Below are 20,000 nucleotides of genomic sequence, written 5' to 3'. Positions count from 1 at the left end.
CCAGGGCTCTAGGGCTCCACTGCTCCACTGCTCCACTGCTCCAGGGCTCTAGGGCTCCACTGCTCTACTGCTTCAGGGCTCCAGGATTCCAGGGCCCCACTGCTCTACTGCTCCAGGGTTTTAGGGCTCCACTGCCCTACTGCTCCAGGGTTCTAGGGCTCCACTGCTCCACTGCTCCAGGGTTCTAGGGCTTCACTGCTCCACTGCTCTACTGCTCCAGGGCTCCACTGCTCCAGTGCTCCAGGGTTCTAGGGCTCCACTGCTCCAGGGCTCCACTGCTCCACTGCTCTACTGCTCCAGGGCTCCACTGCTCCAGTGCTCCAGGGTTCCAGGGCTCCACTGCTCCACTGCTCTACTGCTCCAGGGCTCCACTGCTCCAGTGCTCCAGGGTTCTAGGGCTCCACTGCTCCAGGGCTCCACTGCTCCACTGCTCTACTGCTCCAGGGCTCCACTGCTCCAGTGCTCCAGGGTTCTAGGGCTCCACTGCTCTACTGCTCCAGGGTTCTAGGGCTCCACTGCTCCACTGCTCTACTGCTCCAGGGCTCCACTGCTCTACTGCTCCAGGGTTCTAGGGCTCCACTGCTCTACTGCTCCAGGGTTCTAGGTCTCCACTGCTCCACTGCTCTACTGCTCCAGGGCTCCACTGCTCCAGTGCTCCAGGGTTCTAGGGCTCCACTGCTCTACTGCTCTACTGCTCCAGGGTTCTATGGCTCCACTGCTCCACTGCTCTACTGCTCCAGGGCTCCACTGCTCCAGTGCTCCAGGGTTCTAGGGCTCCACTGCTCTACTGCTCCAGGGCTCCACTGCTCCAGTGCTCCAGGGTTCTAGGGCTCCACTGCTCCAGGGACTCCCATCCTAGTCTTTGTAATGAGCTCTGCTCTGGAATAGGTCTATCAGAGACATCACACTCATTGTTAAGCCCTTTCCCCACATGGTTATCGAATTGGTGTTAGCAACGTGCTTGCTCAAACACACGCACACAACACGTGTACACACACTCCAGCGCACATGGATGTATGGACGCACAATTGCACGTGTAAACACACATGCACGCAAGACATGTGCATACTTACACAGCACACACACCCTTAACCCCCCCATACTCTCACATTGTTATCGACTTGGCATTAACAAGATGGAGAATTTAATTGTGTTCTTCATGCCTCGTTAGGCCTCATGTTTGAACTGAGTTGGGGTTCACATTGTCTTGTACTCCACCAGAACATTGACCTACCTCTCATCTCCTCTCCTCTCCTCTCCTCTCCTCTCCTCTCCTCTCCTCTCCTCTCCTCTCCTCTCCTCTCCTCTCCTCTCCTCTCCTCTCCTCTCCTCTCCTCTCCTCTCGTGATGGGAAGTTCGGCTCTTTTTACTGGATGCTGATATTTTCAATGAATCTTTGAACTAATTTCGTTCACTTGAGACAGTGAGGCTCTCAGCATGCAGAATCTGCTAACGGCAAACGATCAACTGAAAACTCTCGTTCACCCCTACGGGTGCTGTCATTTATTACTTAGGCTGGTCAACACATGTTTTCAACTATGTACACGTGTTGACTGCAATTCATACAACCAATATTCATATCTTGATACATTTGCAATGAGATCTAGTTGTGGCCGTAACCGGACTGGATTGTGAATGAATCCTGGCGGACTGTCGTGAGGAAGATAAGCACAATATCGTTCACCGAATACAGCACCCAGGCAGCACCCCAAACCGTCTGTTCTCGAGTTCCTGAGCAGAGGCTATGTCCATCCTAACATTCAATAGTCAACTCAGTGGAGTCATTCAAATAGTTATCAGTTGAAAACAATTGTATTTTTCTTCTCTATGCTCATGATCTATACGACAGACAGTTGGTGGTCGAAGCACGTCTCTGGAGCCGCTGAGCCGGGCCGCTGAGCCGGGCCGCTGAGCCGGGCCGCTGAGCCGGGCCGCTGAGCCGGGAAGCTGAGCCGGGCCGCTGAGCCGGGAGAATGCGTGTTAGTCCTGTTGTAGCACTCCTTGCAGCCAGCACCAGCAGGTCAAACGAACAACTAAAATGACCAAGTCACTCGGGAAAAATGAATTGTGATTCTCGAGTCTAAAGAGTCATTTACGTCTACATTTGAGTCATTTAGCAGATGCTCTTATGCAGAGCGAACCGCACATCACTCCTCTCCTTGTGGTTCCTTCCTGTCTGTTGTTTACTCAGCCTTAGATAAACATAATTACAGTAAACCTGTTCTGAGGATGTCCTAGCTGCTAATATTTCCTGTGCCCATATAAGTCGTATTGAGGAGATTGGAGGTCAATGGGGTTTTAGAGTGGGTACTTCATGTGTAGGCCCATATAAGGAGGTAGTGGAGATAGTGTAGGTCATAGGAGCTTTAGAGAGGGCATAGTCACCTCTTGGCTTCCGGTTGCTTCTTTTGTGTGATGGAGTCTGAAGACAGCTCAGAGGACCCAGAGGACACAAGCTATCCCAGGGGCTTTTGCATCTCTGGAATACAATACAGAATGAACAAGTCATCTTTTGACCTTGAATTTAGCTGGACAAGTATCACATTAGGAAGTAGGATGCTTGTTTTGGATGTTTACGGAATGTTATGATGGTTATGTTGAGTCATAACATAATTAGACCCTTCAGAGTAGACGTTGTGTAATAATGTGTTGGGGATGTTCTTGGTTAGCTGGGATAATATCTGGTGTCTGGCGGGATACTGTACTACAGCCGCCCAAGGGAGGATATGGAATGGGGTGGTGACATTGGTGAGTGGGGTGAATGAGGGCATCACCTTGCCAGTGATCTACCTTTCGTCAAATCATTCTCTCAATTACAGTAGGCCCCCTACTGTAACCATCTTACGATATTTAGACTCTACGAAGCAATAGACTAAGAGATTCAGTTAAAACCTATTAGGTATAGGAGTCCCGCTAGCGGGACATCTTCCGGTGACACTGGAGGGTGCACAATTCAAATAAATAATCATAAATATTATGGATTTTAAACATTTATGTAGATAAAAGTGTCATATATCGGCTGGAAGCTTAAACTGATATTTCTTATTCGTTTTTAAAGTTAGCTTGAATCCTTGAACATAGACTGCTGACACCCTGTGGAAGCCATAGGAATTGCATCCAGGGAGCTTTCTCAATATGATTTTCAAAATGACCATACTCTTATATTTCTAAGAGGATCGTCTCTCAAAAAACAAAAATTGCAGTAGGTTTTTCTGTGCATTTTCTCCTATCATATCTATTGTGTTATATTCTCCTACATTATGTTAACATTTCTACAAACATCAAAGTGATTCCTTTCCAATGGTACCAATTATATGCATCTCCTGGCTTCAAGGCCTGAGCTAAAGGCAGTTTACTTTGGGCACGTCATTCAGACAGGAAGTGGTGAAAAAAAGGGGCCTAGCCCTAAGACGTTTTTAATGTATGTTAGTAAATACTAGTTCTGCTGTAGACCCATGTTAGCACCTTATTTCTTCCCCCATCAAAACAACACTAGCCAGCAAATTGGTCTTAGATCCTTTGTCAAGAGGTAGTTAGAATTGCCTACGGATTAAACTACAGAGGGATAAGTGTGTTTCAACTCCCTCCTCCGAAACTGTATAGTTCAGTAAACACACAGTGCTGACAGGGCCAGAGCTGACAGGAGAGACACAGATTTGATGTTTCTGTAAGCAGATGGGCTCCTGTCACAGTCAGTGACCTGGCAGCCATGTTGAAATGGTATGGCCTCTCAGCTTGGAACTGGAGGACACACAAAGACAAAGGAAGAGTGAGACGGATATTATACATACAAGATGAAATGTCAATCAGATCAGATGGTCAATCAGATATGTTTATGTAGTTGAGAGAGAGAGAGAGAGAGAGAGAGAATAACAGGTACATGTAGTGGAGTTACTTTTAGTCATTTCCATATTAATTCAACATTTACCAATCTTTTTTTTTGGCAAGAGAGAGAGAGAGAGAGAGAGAGAGAGAGAGAGAAAGAGAGTCAGGGGTGTTTGTTTGTGTGTGTGTGAAAATGGTAAGAGAAAGCAAGAGAGCGATGCCTCAAAGGAATTAATATATATTTTTTGCTAGATAAATGACATCTCGTTCAATTTGTCATTACACAATTTCCATCTTTTCTCGCTTTTTTACAATTTGGTTTCATGCATCAATTTAATAACTTGTGTATCCCCTATGACCCATGTTGGCTCATCAACAAGCTATTGCACTAGCATAACAACACAGCAGAAAAACTCAGTTGGCCAAAGCAGCCATTTTTTGCAGAATGCAAGAATGCAGAATGCCGGAAGCTAGGGCACAGTTTCCTATAAGGCCAGTTTTAATGAAAAGGGAGCGAGTTGACACCGTTGGGACTGAGCCCATGTCTTGTATAATGCATTAGAGTGAGCCTCTATGCTTAGTTATACAAGTATGTGATTGGGCCATTTGTTATTGCATATTCATATACATCAGGGACCTCACAATACATTATTATCACGATACTCGATGTATTGTGATTCTCACGATTCTGTATGTATTGCGATTCTCACGATTCTGTATGTATTGTGATTCTCACGATTCTGTATGTATTGTGATTCTCACGATTCTGTATGTATTGTGATTCTCACGATTCTGTATGTATTGTGATTCTCACGATTCTGTATGTATTGTGATTCTCACGATTCTGTATGTATTGTGATTCTCACGATTCTGTATGTATTGTGATTCTCACGATTCTGTATGTATTGTGATTCTCACGATTCTGTATGTATTGCGATTCGATACTGTGATTTTATATTTATATTTCTCAACATATGTCTGCTGCATAGGGACAAGAGAGAGCTGAAGAGATTGCTGAAAAAAATGTGGCTCCCTATTTAAAAAGGAGATGGAGAACAAGCTATAGAAGAAATGTGGCAACTGGTATTTCCAAAAATGTTATACCTGATGACATCAACACTGTGAGATTCGGGTGACGTGGGGAGCGAGAAGATACCCTCTCTTGGGCTAGAAACTTGTTGCAATGCTTATTACTTTTAATCCTAACCTGCATTTTTTTTAAATACCTTTCATCTTGTCTTTTTACGCCAGATCATAGAAACGTGTTGTTTTCACATAATGTAGACACTGGTATGGTGCTGGAGATGATGAATATGAGGCTGGCAGGCATTGCTCTTTTAGGGTTAAAATTTGGAAAGGCTTAAAACAGAAGAAAAAAAACAATTGCCTTCACTGGGATAGACAATGCAAGCTTGGGCGCCAGAGCTCAGCTTTTACACCCATCCACGACACCCTAGAAGCCGTTAGCCTACTTGAAGGTAATAGCGCTCACTGTTGCCCCTAGTGGCTGGTTTTGAGTGGCACAGCGATCTAAGGCACTGCATCTCAGTGCAAGAGGTGTTATTACAGTCCCTGGTTCAAATCCAGGCTGTATCACATCCGGTTGTGATTGGGAGTCCCATAGGGCGGCGCACAATTGGCCCAGCGTCGTCCGGGTTTGGCCGAAGTAGGCCGTCATTGTAAATAAGAATTTGTTCTTAACTGACTTGCCAAGTTAAATAAAGGTTCAATTAAAAAATACATTATAATCATTTAGTTGACTCGTTAATGTGATTGTGTTTGTATGTCTTTGTGTGAATGTGTGTTGCATTGCATGGAATTGCTGTTTTACTAGTTTCTGACCAGAGAGAAAGAGATAGAAAGAGAGAGTGCTGTTGAATGCAGAAAGTGGCCATCATAAAGGGAGTGTTATGTTCAGCACTACTCCACCAACAAGCTGAATCCTGCTGAATGCTGTTTCCTAGAGTTCATGGTAATGATCTGAAGAAGATAATGGGAAGGGTTTGGCCGGGGGGGCTTTACTTGGCTCATCGTCCACTAGCGACTCCTTGTGGCAGGCCTTGAGCCTGCAGGCTGACCTCGGTCCTCAGTTGAACGGTGTTTCCTCTGACAAATTGGTGCGGCTGGCTTCCGTGTTAGGTGGGTGGTTGTTAAGAAGCGTGTTTTGGCGAGTAATGCTTCGGAGGAAGCATGACTCGACCTTCGCCTTCCGAGCCTGTTGGGGAGTTGCAGAGATGAGACAATATTCAAATTTGTGAGAAAAACTAAGTATGTGGACACTCAATCAATCAATCAAATGTATTTATAAAGCCCTTTTTACATCAGCCGACGTCTCATAGTGCTGTACAGAAACCCAGCCTAAAACCCCAAACAGCAAGCAATGCAGGTGTAGAAGCACGGTGGCTAGAAAAAACTCCCTAGAAAGGCAGGAACATAGGAAGAAACCTAGAGAGGAACCAGGCTATGAGGGGTGGCCAGTCCTCTTCTGGCTGTGCCGGGTGGAGATTAAAACAGTACACGGCCAAGATGTTCAAACGTTCATAGATGACCAGCAGGGTCAAATAATAATAATTACAGTGGTTGTAGAGGGTGCAACAGGTCAGCACCTCAGGAGTAAATGTCAGTTGGCTTTTCATAGCCGATCATTCAGTTAGTTAGAGACAGCAGGTGCGGTAGAGAGAGAGTTGAAAACAGCAGGTCCAGGACAAGGTACCACGTCCAGTGAACAGGTCAGGGTCCATAGCCACAGGCAGAACAGTTGAAACTGGAGCAGCAGCATGACCAGGTGGACTGGGGACAGCAAGAAGTCATCAAGCCTGGTACCCCCCCGACACAACCTATTGCAGCATAATTACTGGAGGCTGAGACAGGAGGGGTCGGGAGACACTGTGGCCCCATCCGACTATACCCCTGGACAGGACCAACCAGGCAGGATATAATACCTGCTCATCAACACCTGCTCATTGAACATCTCACTCCAAAATCATGGGTATTAATATGGAGTTGGTCCCCCCTTTGCTGCTATAACAGCCTCCACTCCCCCTTTGATGCTCCATTCTTCTGGGAAGGCTTTCCGCTAGATGTTGGAACATTGCTGCGGGGACTTCTATTCAGCCACAAGAGCATTAGTGAGGTTGGGCACTGATGTTGGGCGATTAGGCCTGGCTCGCAGTCGGTGTTCCAATTCATTCCAAAGTCGTTCAATGGGGTTGAGGTCAGGGCTCTGTGCAGGCCAGTCAAGTTTTCCACACCGATCTCGACAAACCATTTCTGTATGGACCTCGCTTTGTGCACAGCGGCATTGTCATACTGTAACAGGAAAAGGCCTTCCCCAAACTGTTGCCACAAAGTTGGAAACACAGAATTTCCCTTCACTGGAACTAAGAGCCTTGCCCGAACCATGAAAAAGAGCCCCAGACCATTATTCCTCCTCCACCAAACTTTACAGTTGGCACTATGTATTGGGGCAGGTAGCATTCTCCTGGCATCTTTCAAACCCAGATTGGTCCGTCTGACTACCAGATGGTTAAGCGTTATTCAACACTCCAGAGAATGCTTTTCCACTGTTCCATTGTCACAGCTTTACACCACTCTAGCAGATTCATGACATTGCTGATGGTGATCATAGACTTGTGTGCGGCTGCTTGGCCATGGAAACCCATTCCATGAAGCTCCCGACCAACATTTATTGTGCTGACGTTGCTTCCAGAGGCAGTTTGGAAATCGGTAGTGAGTGTTGTAACCGGGGACAGATGATTTTTACGTGCTATGCACTTGGTCCCATTCTGTGAGCTTGTGTGGCCTACCACTTTGCGGCTGAGCCGTTGTTGCTCCTGGACGTTTCCACTTCACAGCAATAGCACAGAAATTTGACAAACTGACTTGCTGGAGAGGTGGCATCCTATGACGGTGCCACGTTGAAAATCACTGAGCTCTTTAGTAAGGCCATTCTACTGCCAAGGTTTGTCTATGGAGATTGCATGGCTGTGTGCTCAATGTTATACATCTGTAAGCACAGGGTGGGAGAGAGGGAAGAAGAGAGAGATGCAGAGAGAGAGAAAAGGAGAGTGAGAAGAAAAGAGAGAGGTGAGAGAGAGATAGGAAAGCGAGCAAATGAGAAAGTGGAAGGTGGGGAGTCACACAATGGCCCCAGGGAGTGTGTGGGCAGGAACGGGAAGAGAGAAAATGTGTGTTTGTCAGAAAGTTAGGTGAACACTGCCCAGGGCTCCCTGGGGTAAGCTTAAGGGGATGTTGTAGAGGAGTGGTGTTTTACTGCAGTTATTAACCTGTCCTCCCCAGGCTTGCTCACTGACACTCTGGCACAAAGAGACCGGACTGGCATACTGCAATACTACTCTTACAACCTACTGTGTGGACTTGTACTGCAGTTGAAACATTCCATTTCCCTCCTGTGTATGCTTGTGTATGGGTTTGTTTGGATGTGTATGGGTTTGTTTGGATGTGTATGGGTTTGTTTGGATGTGTATGGGTGTGCAGGGGTGTGCATGGGTTTGTTTCGGTGTATATGGGTGTGCATGGATGTGTATAGGTGTGTATTGGTGTGTATGGATTTGTTTCGGTGTGTATGTTTTTTTTGGGATGTATTTGGGTTTGTATGGGTGTGCAGGGGTGTGCATGGGTTTGTTTCGGTGTGTATGAGTGTGCATGGGTTTGTATGGGTGTGTATGGTGTGTATGGGTCTGTATGGGTTTGTATTGGTGTGTATGGATTTGTTTCGGTTTGTATGGGTGTGCAGGGGTGTGTATGGGTGTGTTTAGGTTTGTATGGGTGTGTATGGGTTTGTATGGGTGTGTATGGGTTTGTATGGGTTTGTATGGGTTTGTATGGGTGTGTATGGGTTTGTATGGGTGTGTATGGGTTTGTGTGGCTGTGTATGGGTTTTTGTGGCTGTGTATGGTTTGTATGGATGTGTATGGGTTTGTATGGGTGTGTATGGTGTGTATGGGTCTGTATGGGTATGTATGGGTGTCTAGGGGGTTGTGTGGCTGTGTATGGGTGTGTATGGGTGAGTATGGGTTTGTATGGTGTGTATGGGTTTGTGTGGGTTTGTATGGGTGTGTATGGGTGTGTATGGGTTTGTATGGTGTGTATAGATTTGTATGGGTGTGTATGGGTGTCTAAGGGGTTGTGTGGCTGTGTATGGGTCTATATGGGGGTGTACTGGTGTCTAAGGGTTTGTGTATGATACCAGACACGCGTTGATACATGTATACGTATGTTTCTGACAAGATATTAAAGCAACGTGTGTGTGTGTGCGCGTGTGTGTGTGTCTTAGGTATGCGTATCCTGGTGACCCTGCTCTTGGACACCCTGCCCATGCTGGGGAACGTCCTGCTGCTCTGTTTCTTCGTCTTCTTCATCTTCGGCATCGTGGGTGTTCAGCTGTGGGCGGGGCTACTGAGGAACCGCTGCTTCCTGCCCGAGAACTTCTCACTGTGAGTAACAGTGTGTGTGTGTGTGTGTGTGTGTGTGTGTCTGTGTGTCTGTGTGTGTGTGTGTGTGTGTGTGTGTGTGTGTGTGTGTGTGTGTGTGTGTGTGTGTGTGTGTGTGTGTGTGTGTGTGTGTGTGTGTGTGTTAGTCGACCTCTCCATCAGAGTGTTCAGACGACGGTTGAGAAATAGTGTTGGAGGGTGGGATAGGGGTGAGGCCAACGGTAGAGGACCATCGGCTTTCAGACCAACAGTCTCCAAGACAGCTTCTGTCACCAAAGTATACGACTCCTAAATAGTTAATTAATTGGTTAGCCGGACTATCTGCACTGACTCTATGAACATTCACAAGACGATACACTGAGTCAACAGAACATGAGGAACACCTACTCTTTCCATGACACAGACTGATCAGGTGAATCCAGGTGAAAGCTATGATCCCTTATTGATGTACATATCTACCTCAAATACCTTATATTAATATATCCTGATGCCTAGTCACTTTACCCTGCCTTCATGTACATATCTACCTCAAATACCTTATTATTATCTACCCTGATGTCTAGTCACTTTACCCTGCCTTCATGTACATATCTACCTCAAATACCTTATTATTATCTATCCTGATGCCTAGTCACTTTACCATGCCTTTATGTACATATCTACCTCAAATACCTTGTACCTCTACACACTGATCAGGTACTGGTACTCCCTGTATATAGCTCCACATTGATCAGGTACTGGTACTCCCTGTATATAGCTCCACATTGATCTGGTACTGATACTCCCTGTATATAACTCCACATTGATCTGGTACTGATACTCCCTGTATATTCCTTAATTCTTGTGTATTTTATTCCTTTTGTGTTTCGTTGGCAAGGGCTCGTAAGAAAGCATTTCGCAGTTAAATCTACACTCATTGTATTCAACACATTTGAAATATAAAATTGTAAAATATTTAATTATAAAACAAAGTTTTAGGGGTGCAGAGATTTTGGGTGAGGAGAGGAGGCGTGAGGAGAGGAGGCGTGAGGAGAGGAGGCGTGAGGAGAGGAGGCGTGAGGATAGTTGGGCCAGAGGGGTTGGGGTTAAGAAACGGGTAGAAATAATCGGTTTGGTTAGAGGCTAATATGATCTGAGGTAGATATAATGGGGTTGGTTAGAGGCTAATATGATCTGAGGTAGATATAATGGGGTTGGTTAGATGCTAGTGAGGTCTGAGGTAGATATAATCGGTTTGGTTAGATGCTAGTGAGGTCTGAGGTAGATATAATGGGGTTGGTTAGAGGCTAATATGATCTGAGGTAGATATAATGGGGTTGGTTAGAGGCTAATATGGTCTGAGGTAGATATAATGGGGTTGGTTAGAGGCTAATAAGATCTGAGGTAGATATAATGGGGTTGGTTAGAGGCTAATATGATCTGAGGTAGATATAATGGGGTTGGTTAGAGGCTAATATGATCTGAGGTAGATATAATGGGGTTGGTTAGAGGCTAATATGATCTGAGGTAGATATAATGGGGTTGGTTAGAGGCTAATATGATCTGAGGTAGATATAATGGGGTTGGTTAGAGGCTAATATGATCTGAGGTAGATATAATGGGGTTGGTTAGAGGCTAATATGATCTGAGGTAGATATAATGGGGTTGGTTAGAGGCTAATATGATCTGAGGTAGATATAATGGGGTTGGTTAGAGGCTAATATGATCTGAGCTATATATAATGGGGTTGGTTAGAGGCTAATATGGTCTGAGGTAGATATAATGGGGTTGGTTAGATGCTAATGAGGTCTGAGCTATATATAATGGGGTTGGTTAGATGCTAATGTGGTCTGAGCTATATATAATGGGGTTGGTTAGAGGCTAATATGGTCTTAGGTAGATATAATCGGTTTGGTTAGATGCTAATGAGGTCTGAGGCCAATTAGGTGAGTTTATTTTCTACAGTAAATGAGCCACTGTTACTTAACCTGTGGGTGGGCAGTTGATGAGCAATGATTGGTTTCAAAAACGTGGGATGTTAATAATAGGGAAAGTTTTGAGTCCAGAACATGGGATGTTGATAGGGGAAGTTTTGATTTAAGAATGTGGGATGTTGATAGGGAAAGTTTTGATTCCAGAAGGTGGGATGTTGATAGGGAAAGTTTTGATTCCAGAATGTGGGATGTTGATAGGGAAAGTTTTGATTCCAGAATGTGGGATGTTGATAGGGAAAGTTTTGATTCCAGAAGGTGGGATGTTGATAGGGAAAGTTTTGATTACAGAATGTGGGATGTTGATAGGGAAAGTTTTGATTCCAGAATGTGGGATGTTGATAGGGAAAGTTTTGATTTAAGAATGTGGGATGTTGATAGGGAAAGTTTTGATTCCAGAACACGGGATGTTGATATAGAAAGTTTTGATTCCAGAACATGGGATGTTGATAGGGAAAGTTTTGATTACAGAAGGTCGGATGTTGATAGGGAAAGGTTTGATTCCAGAAGGTGGGATGTTGATATGGAAAGTTTTGATTTAAGAATGTGGGATCTTGATAGGGAAAGTTTTGATTCCAGAATGTGCGATGTTGATAGGGAAAGTTTTAATTCCAGAATGTGGGATGTTGATAGGGAAAGTTTTGATTCCAGAATGTGGGATGTTGATAGGGACAGTTTTGATTCCAGAAGGTGGGATGTTGATAGGGAAAGTTTTGATTCCAGAATGTGGGATGTTGATATGGAAAGTTTTGATTTAAGAATGTGGGATGTTGATAGGGAAAGTTTTGATTTAAGAATGTGGGATGTTGATAGGGAAGGTTTTGATTCCAGAAGGTGGGATGTTGATAGGGAATGTTTTGATTTAAGATTGTGGGATGTTGATAGGGAAAGTTTTGATTCCAGAACACGGGATGTTGATATGGAAAGTTTTGATTCCAGAACATGGGATGTTGATAGGGAAAGTTTTGATTCCAGAATACGGGATGTTGATATGGAAAGTTTTGATTCCAGAAGGTGGGATGTTGATAGGGAAAGTTTTGATTTAAGAATGTGGGATGTTGATAGGGAAAGTTTTGATTCCAGAACACAGGATGTTGATATGGAACGTTTTGATTCCAGAACACGGGATGTTGATACGGAAAGTTTTGATTCCAGAAGGTCGGATGTTGATAGGGAAAGTTTTGATTCCAGAAGGTGGGATTTTGATAAGGAAAGTTTGACATATTGTACAGTCAGTCATCCTGAATTATAAATAGTAACCAGGAGGATATAGAGCCTCATCACAGTGATACATGGGAAGGAGAGGACCACAAGTGAGATTGGAGGAAGACCTTTACAGCCCCTACGTTTTTAGACCACAGAGGGCCCTTTGAGAAATACATGCTGTATGACATCTCCACTATGGTTGTACTCATATGATTTACAACATTTCCTCGTAAGGAACAATTGTTCTTCTAACATATGGCTTTGTGAGGCCGTTTCTTTCCAATCTATTTTGCCAAACTTTTCAGGTTTTCTTGAAATGGTAGATGCCAGCATTTTGGATTTCAGAATAGTAGATAAAGCCATAGAAAGAGATTTCAACAGTGAGGAAATGTAATGGAAAGATGTCTTTAATTATTATAACTTTAATGATCACAGTTTAGCTGATGAATTATTCAGATTACTGCACACCTGTCACGTTCTGACCTTAGTTATTTTGTTATGTCTTTGTTTTAGTATGGTCAGGGTGTGAATTGGGTGGGTAGTCTATGTTCTTTTTTCTATGATTTGGTATTTCTGTGTTTGGCCTGGTATGGTTCTCAAACAGAGGCAACTGTCAATCGTTGTCCCTGATTGAGAACCGTACTTAGGCAGCCTGTTTTCACCCTTGAGTTGTGGGTGATTATGTTTTCTGTTTAGTGTGTTTACCTTTGATGAGCTTCGGATGTTTTCACTCACGAGACTCCCAGTTATACAGCAAATGTTCATTTTGTTCCATAAAGATTATTTTTTATAGCCGAAATACCTAATTTTCTTGTTCACGTTTTGTTGAGAAATCCACCGGAAATTGCGGTCACGACAACGCCAAATTTGATCCATAATATCGACAGAAACATGGCAAACGTTTTTTTATAATCAATCCTCAAGGTGTTTTTCAAATATCTATTCGATAATATATCAATCGGGACAATCGGCTTTTCGGTAGGAGCGATTGGAACAATGGCCGCCTTTGTCTATTACGCACAAATCACTCTGAGAGCCACCACCTGACCACTGACGCAATGTTGTCGTTCACGCTCATTTTTCAAAATAAAAGCCTGTAACTATGTCTAGTGACAGTAGATACATTAGGGAAGCCATAGAAAAATGAATCTGGTTGATATCCCTTTCAATGGTCAATAGGGATGCATAGGAACGCAGAGGTTTCAAAATAAGAGTCACTTCCTGATTGGGTTTTTCTCAGGCTTTCGCCTGCAATATCAGTTCTGTTATACTCACAGACAATATGTTTACAGTTTTGGAAACTTTAGAGTGTTTTCTGTCCTAAGCTGTCAATTATATGCATATTCTATGGTCCTGAGAAATAGCCCGTTTACTTTGGGAACGTTATTTTTCCAAAAATGAAAATAGTGCCCCCTAGCCTTAAGAGGTTTTAAGGGCCCTCCACAGGGTATGGCATTGTAAAATTGGAGTGATAATGTTGCTTCTTCAAGATCCCTTTTACCGTGTACAAATCTCCCACTTTACCATCACCAAAGCTCCCCCAGACCATCACATTGCCTCCACCATGCTTGACAGATGGCGTCAAGCACTCCTCCAGCATCTCTTCATTTTTTCTGGGTCTCACGAATGTTGTTCTTTGTGATCCAAACATCTCAAACTCAGATTCGTCTGTCCATAGCACTTTTTCCAATCTTCCTCTGTCCAGTGTCTGTGTTCTTTTGCCCATCTTAATCTTTTCAATTTTTTGGCCAGTCTGAGATATGGCCTTTTCTTGGCAACTCTTCCTAGAAGGCCAGCATCCCGGAGTCGCCTCTTCACTGTTGACATGATAGGGAGCAGACTAGTAGTGTGGGAAGGCGGGTGAGATTGTTGGCTTCTGCTTGGCAGGTCAGGAGGAGTAATTTGACCTTGAAGGCTTTGACAAAGCTGTACATCTGATCTGCATAAAGGCCACAAAACACTCTACATTCCTTTTCTTTGAAAACTAGCTAGCTACTATTTGTAACTGTGACATGTGTGTCAGCCTGTCAGTCACTGTCTGTCCTCGTGTGTTTGTTATTTATATGTGCCTTCAAAATAAATGTCCCACAAACGGTGGAGGTTAAATCATAACGCAAAAGGTGAGTATTCATTGGGCTTTTAATTTGAATAACAAATACGTTTTTCAAAACTTTACTATCTCAAATGCTTTATGTGATCTGAGCATGGTTCCGTGGGCCGTATTGAATCAGGTCGTGGGCCGCGTACGGCCCCCGGGCAAGCCTTTACCCAGGCCTGATCTACATGGTTGATACTACAATGACCACATCTCTTCTTCCCTCTCTCCTGACCCTTCATTACACTAACTGTACTATTGTTTCCTCTCTCCTGAGCCTTCATCTGCTCTCTTCCTATAGCTACTAGAACCCTACTATAACAGTACACTAACTATACTATTGTTGTCTCTCTCCTGCAGTCCTCTGTCCATTGAACTAGAGACCTACTACCACACAGAGAACGATGACGAGAGTCCCTTCATCTGCTCCATGCCCAGGGAGAACGGCATGCGTCTGTGTTCCTCTGTGCCCACCTTGTATGAGGAGGGAGGTCTCCAATGTCAGATGGACATGAAGTCCTACAACAGCACAGACAACACCACCTGTATCAACTGGAACCAGTACTACAGTAACTGCTCGGCGGGACACGTCAACCCCTTTAAAGGAGCCATCAACTTTGATAACATCTGCTACGCCTGGATCGCCATCTTTCAGGTGAAGGAATGACATGGGCGTGTGTGTAAATATAGATTTGCATGTACAGTATGTGTATATGTAGTATATGTGATGGTATGCACAGAACCACACATGCACTCCACAAAGCAGAGTCAATTGTGTTGACCCGTTTAAAACGAAGGCATTTAAAGGTACAGGCTGGCAGAACTTCAGAAGGGTCTCTCAGGAAGATGGCATTACGTTGGTACTTTAATATTTGGCAACGGGGTTAGAGACGGATGATCTTTGGAAATAGATTTTACTCCACGTCTTCTTTAAATGTACCCTTTGAAGCTTCGTGGTAAAAGTGTTTTAATCTCTTGGTTTTAGTTTTTAAGTACGCTGAAACAGTTGACCACTTGACTGATCTCACTTTCACATAACTGTTGTCCTGCCCAGGGTGTATGTTTTAATTGAACCTTTAAAGTCATTTAAGAACAAATTCTTATTTTCAATGACGGCCTAGGAACGGTGGGTTTACTGCCTTGTTCAGGGGCAGAACAACAGATTTTTACCTTGTCAGCTCAGCGATTCGATCCAGCAACTTTTTGGTTACTGGCCCAACACCCTAACCACTAGGCCCAACACCCTAACCACTAGGCCCAACACCCGAACCACTAGGCTACCTGCCGCAGACAGTGACAGCGAGGACAATTGGTTGTCCTGCTGCTGTGTCTAAGGAATAGGGTTTGGTAGATTAAGAGAGAAGCAACAATTATGATGATGGAAGCAAAGTGAAGTTCTTAATTTCATCTCCGTCATTCACTCTCTTATCAGCCTATTAATCGCAGGGCTTTTGTTCGAGTTTTAATTTGTCCCTGTGTTACAGTGGTGTCTTTACAGACTTTGCAGATTGTTAAATTAAAGGATTTCCCATCATAATTTACTGTCAGCTGTGCTGTGTTCTGTGGTATCAGGGTGAAACTCAAACGGAGATCGAAAAAGACAGAGGTGCAGTGTTCTGTGAATGGTGCACTGTGGAGGGGTTGGAAATCAAAATGTCTGACACAATGTCTGTGCTTCTGTTGCTCTTGCTCTCTCTCTCTGTCTCTTTCTTTCCCTCTCTGTCTCTCTCTGTCTCTGCCTCTCTCTCTGTCTCTCTCTCCCCCTCCCATATCTCTCTTTCACCTATCCTTTCTCTCTGTCTCTCTCGCTCTCCATCGTCTCTCTCTCTCTGTCTGTCTGTCTCTCTCTCTCCCCTCCTCTCTGTATTTCTCTCTCTCTCCCCTTCCTCTCGCTCTCCCCTTCCTCTCTCTCTTCTCTCCTCTCTCCCCCTCCTCTCTATTTCTCCCCTTCCTTTCCCTTTCCCCACCTCTCCCGTCCTCTCTCTCTCTCCCCATCCTCTCTCTCTCTCTCCTCTCCTCTTTCCCCCTCCTCTCTATCTCTCCAATTCCTCTACCTTTTCCCCCCTCTCCCCCTCCTCTCTCTCTCTCCTCCTCTGTCCCCCTCCTCTCTCTCTCCCCTTCCTTTCCCTTTCCCCCTCCTCTCTCTCTCTCTGTGTCTCTCTCTCTCCCCTCCTCGCTCTCACCCTCCTCTCTCTCTCTCTCTCTCTCTCTCTCTCTCTCTCTCTGTCTCTCTCTCTCTCTCTCTCTCCCCTTCCTCTCTCTCTTTCCCCCTCCTCTCTCTCTCCCCCCCTTCTCCCGTCCTCTCTATTTCTCCCCTTCCTTTCCCTTTCCCTCTCCTCTTCCCTCTTCTCTCTCTCTCCCCTCCTCGCTCTCACCCTCCTCTCTCTCGCTCTCTCTCTCTCTCTCTCTCTCTCTCTCTCTCTCTCTCTCTCTCTCTCTCTCTCTCTCTCTCTCTCTCTCTCTCTCTCTCTCTCTCTCTCTCTTGCTCTCTCATTCTCTCTCTGTGTGTCTCTCTCCCCCTCCTCTCTCCCTCTCTCTCTCTCATCTCTCCTCTCTCTCCCCCTCCTCTCTCTCTTTCCCCCTCCTCTCTCTCCCCCTCTCCCATCCTCTCTGTCTCTCGCTTTCCCCCTCCTCTCTCTCTTTCTCTCTCTCTGTCTCTCTCTCCCCCTCCTCTCTCTCCCCCTCCTCTCTCTCTCTCCCCCTCCTCTCTCTCTCTCCCCCTCCCCTCCTCTCCCCCTCCTCTCCCTTTCCCCTTCCTCTCTCTCTCTGTGTCTCTAGGTGATCACTCTGGAGGGATGGGTGGACATCATGTACTTTGTGATGGATTCTCACTCCTTTTACAACTTCATCTACTTCATCCTCCTCATCATCGTAAGTGACCAAATGAGAGAGAGAGAGAGAGAGAGAGAGAGAGAGAGAGAGAGAGAGAGAGAGAGAGAGAGAGAGAGAGAGAGAGAGAGAGAGAGAGAGAGAGTGTGGGGCACAGCTACTTATTCAAACACCTAGCAAACTTCTGACTCCTGAATTCCCTCCAAGGCCCTTATGTAAAGAGACGTCTGCTTCCAGAAACATGTCTCAGAACACCATCATCTGTCAGTCTGAAACTCCCTCACCACGACACAGTGCACATCCTGGTGAAAGAGTACAGTATTATCTCCTCAAGCAAACCTTCACAGAGGCTGGGAGGCTAGCCGGTAACTAGCCTGAGAGAGCTGGTTCACAGAGCTGGGGAAGCTGGTTCACAAAGCTGGTTCCTATCCTAACTCTGTGTGCATTCTGGTTGTCCCTCTCCTAACTCTGTGTCTGTTTCTCTCTAGATTGACTATTTCTCGAGATTTTAACTCTGTGTGTTTGTGGTTGTCCCTCTCTTAATTCTGTGTGTGTGTTTTGATTTTGATTAACCTTACCACTAAGCTTAACCACACTGCTAACCTTGGGTCTAGCCCTAACCTTAAATTAATTAAGACAAAGAAGCACGTTTTTGTTTTCATACATTTTTACGATAGAGCCAATTTTGCCTTTGTGGCAACTAGTGACAACCCCTAACTCTGTGTGGTGTGGTTGTCCCTCTTCAGATTGACTATTTATAGTTTAGTTTCTTTATTAGCACAAAAAAAGAATGACAAACAATGCAGATAAAATACATGTAAAAAGGTGTGCAAGACTCTTTCTTACTAACTTTGTGTTTGTTTCTGGTTGTCCCTCTCCAGATTGGATCTTTCTTCATGATCAACCTGTGTCTGGTCGTCATCGCCACCCAGTTCAGTGAGACCAAGCAGAGGGAGAGCCAGCTGATGAGGGAACAGCGCATCCGTTTCCTGTCCAATGCTAGTACCCTGGCCTCCTTCTCTGAGCCGGGCTCCTGCTACGACGAGCTGCTCAAACTCCTGGTCCACGTCATCCACAAGGGGTTCAGGCAGGTGGTCCATGTCTGCCGGGCCATGATGCGCCGTGCTGGGATGAACATCGCAGCCTCTCCTCCTGCCCTGGAGAGAGAGAGGGAACGGGGGAGCCAGAGAAAGAGGAGGAAGACTTCCAGACAGGGTTCTGTGGTCTCCACAAAAGGGGCTATGTCTGTTCATTACTTGGTTCACCAACATCACCATCATCATTATCACTATCACTTAGTGAACGGGAGTGTGAGAGGAAGACTAGGGGGGAGAGGGGTGGCGGGGGTCGGGAGAGGAGGGGGGGAAGTGGAGATGGGTTCCCATAGCAACAACGGGGGCACTGGACGTCTCATGCTGGGTCCTCTTCCGTTGCCGACCTCTGACCTGAACTTGGCAAACCCGGTGTCACCGGCCAATCCCGCTCTGGGAACCGGCAGTGGCAACTCGTCATCAGTGCGGAGTACGTTACACACAGACTGCCACCTGGAGCCCAGCACCCCCACACTCCTCGCCCCCACCCCCTTCTCCCTGGCCCCTACGCCCATGTCCAGGCCTATGAAGAGGAACTCGTTGCCGTTCGCTGGTCCCAGACCTAAAAACTACCCCACCCTACAGCCCAGCACGCTAATGGAGTTTAGAAGTGGCAGTGTTACAGCTAATACCATTAGTAATATAAACCTCAATATACCCTCTCTACCCCTGGAGAGAGGACCACCGAGTGTGTTAGACGCACACACACCCACAGGTAAGCCATTAAACACACTCAAACCAATGTGAGAAAGACAGAGTTAGAGGTGTGGTTCGACTGGTGTTTTTGTCTTGTTTTAATTGAAGTCATGCTGTGACTGTGATGATATAGGGACAAAAAGGGAACATTGCTTTTTCTGACGTGCAAATATCAACAAATGATGATGTGATATATCTGGAACTATGACTGCTTTTCTTCTCCATCCCTCCTTCCCTTCATCCTCACCACCCCTCCCTTCCTCCCTCCAGCCCAGCTCTCACCACATGACCCGAGTGCCATCGGAACCCTGGACCCCTCGTTCACCTTTGACCCTGAGTCGTGCCCCTACTGTGTCAAGGCTCTGTCCGGGGAGTCAGAAGGCACAGACGGAAACGAGACCCCCGGGGAATCAGACAGCGAGGGCGTCTACGAGTTCACCCTGGACCTCCACCACAGGGACCGCAGGGACCGTCGGGACAGCCGTCAGCCCAGGAAGAGGCAGCGAAAGCTGGGTACCACGGTGGGGAGAGTGGTCCGGGCCTGGAGGCTGGTGTGTGATACATTTAGGAAGATAGTGGACAGCAAGTATTTTGGAAGAGGAATCATGATCGCCATTCTGATTAATACACTGAGTATGGGGATTGAGTATCACGAACAGGTGAGTGTGATTTGGTTGTTTGTACAGTATATCTTGTGGAGGATTGCGTGTGTGTTGGTGTAGGACCCTGGGTAGGTTGGGATTGGAGAAGCCAATCTGTAGTCTGAGGACTATTCCCTGTAAGGTCAGTGGTTCAGACTGTGTGTAGCCGTGTGCAGTGAACCTCTCTTGGCCTT

At 45.7% G+C, this 20,000-nt stretch overlaps 1 protein-coding gene across 1 annotated transcript in view; it reads left to right on the top strand.

Moving 5' to 3' along the window:
- The window catches only part of LOC139367925 (voltage-dependent T-type calcium channel subunit alpha-1G-like), a 346,256-nt gene that overhangs the window by 173,401 nt on the left and 152,855 nt on the right, over positions 1-20,000 (top strand). The window contains 5 exon segments of the mRNA XM_071106315.1: positions 9,122-9,281; positions 14,910-15,204; positions 17,328-17,420; positions 18,260-19,184; positions 19,436-19,824. Of these exon segments, the coding sequence (XP_070962416.1) occupies positions 9,122-9,281; positions 14,910-15,204; positions 17,328-17,420; positions 18,260-19,184; positions 19,436-19,824 (1,862 nt within the window).

The sequence above is a fragment of the Oncorhynchus clarkii genome, chromosome 16, assembly GCF_045791955.1.
Source record: "Oncorhynchus clarkii lewisi isolate Uvic-CL-2024 chromosome 16, UVic_Ocla_1.0, whole genome shotgun sequence".
NCBI classification, from domain to species: domain Eukaryota; kingdom Metazoa; phylum Chordata; class Actinopteri; order Salmoniformes; family Salmonidae; genus Oncorhynchus; species Oncorhynchus clarkii.
This window is presented reverse-complemented; position numbering and strand designations above follow the sequence as displayed.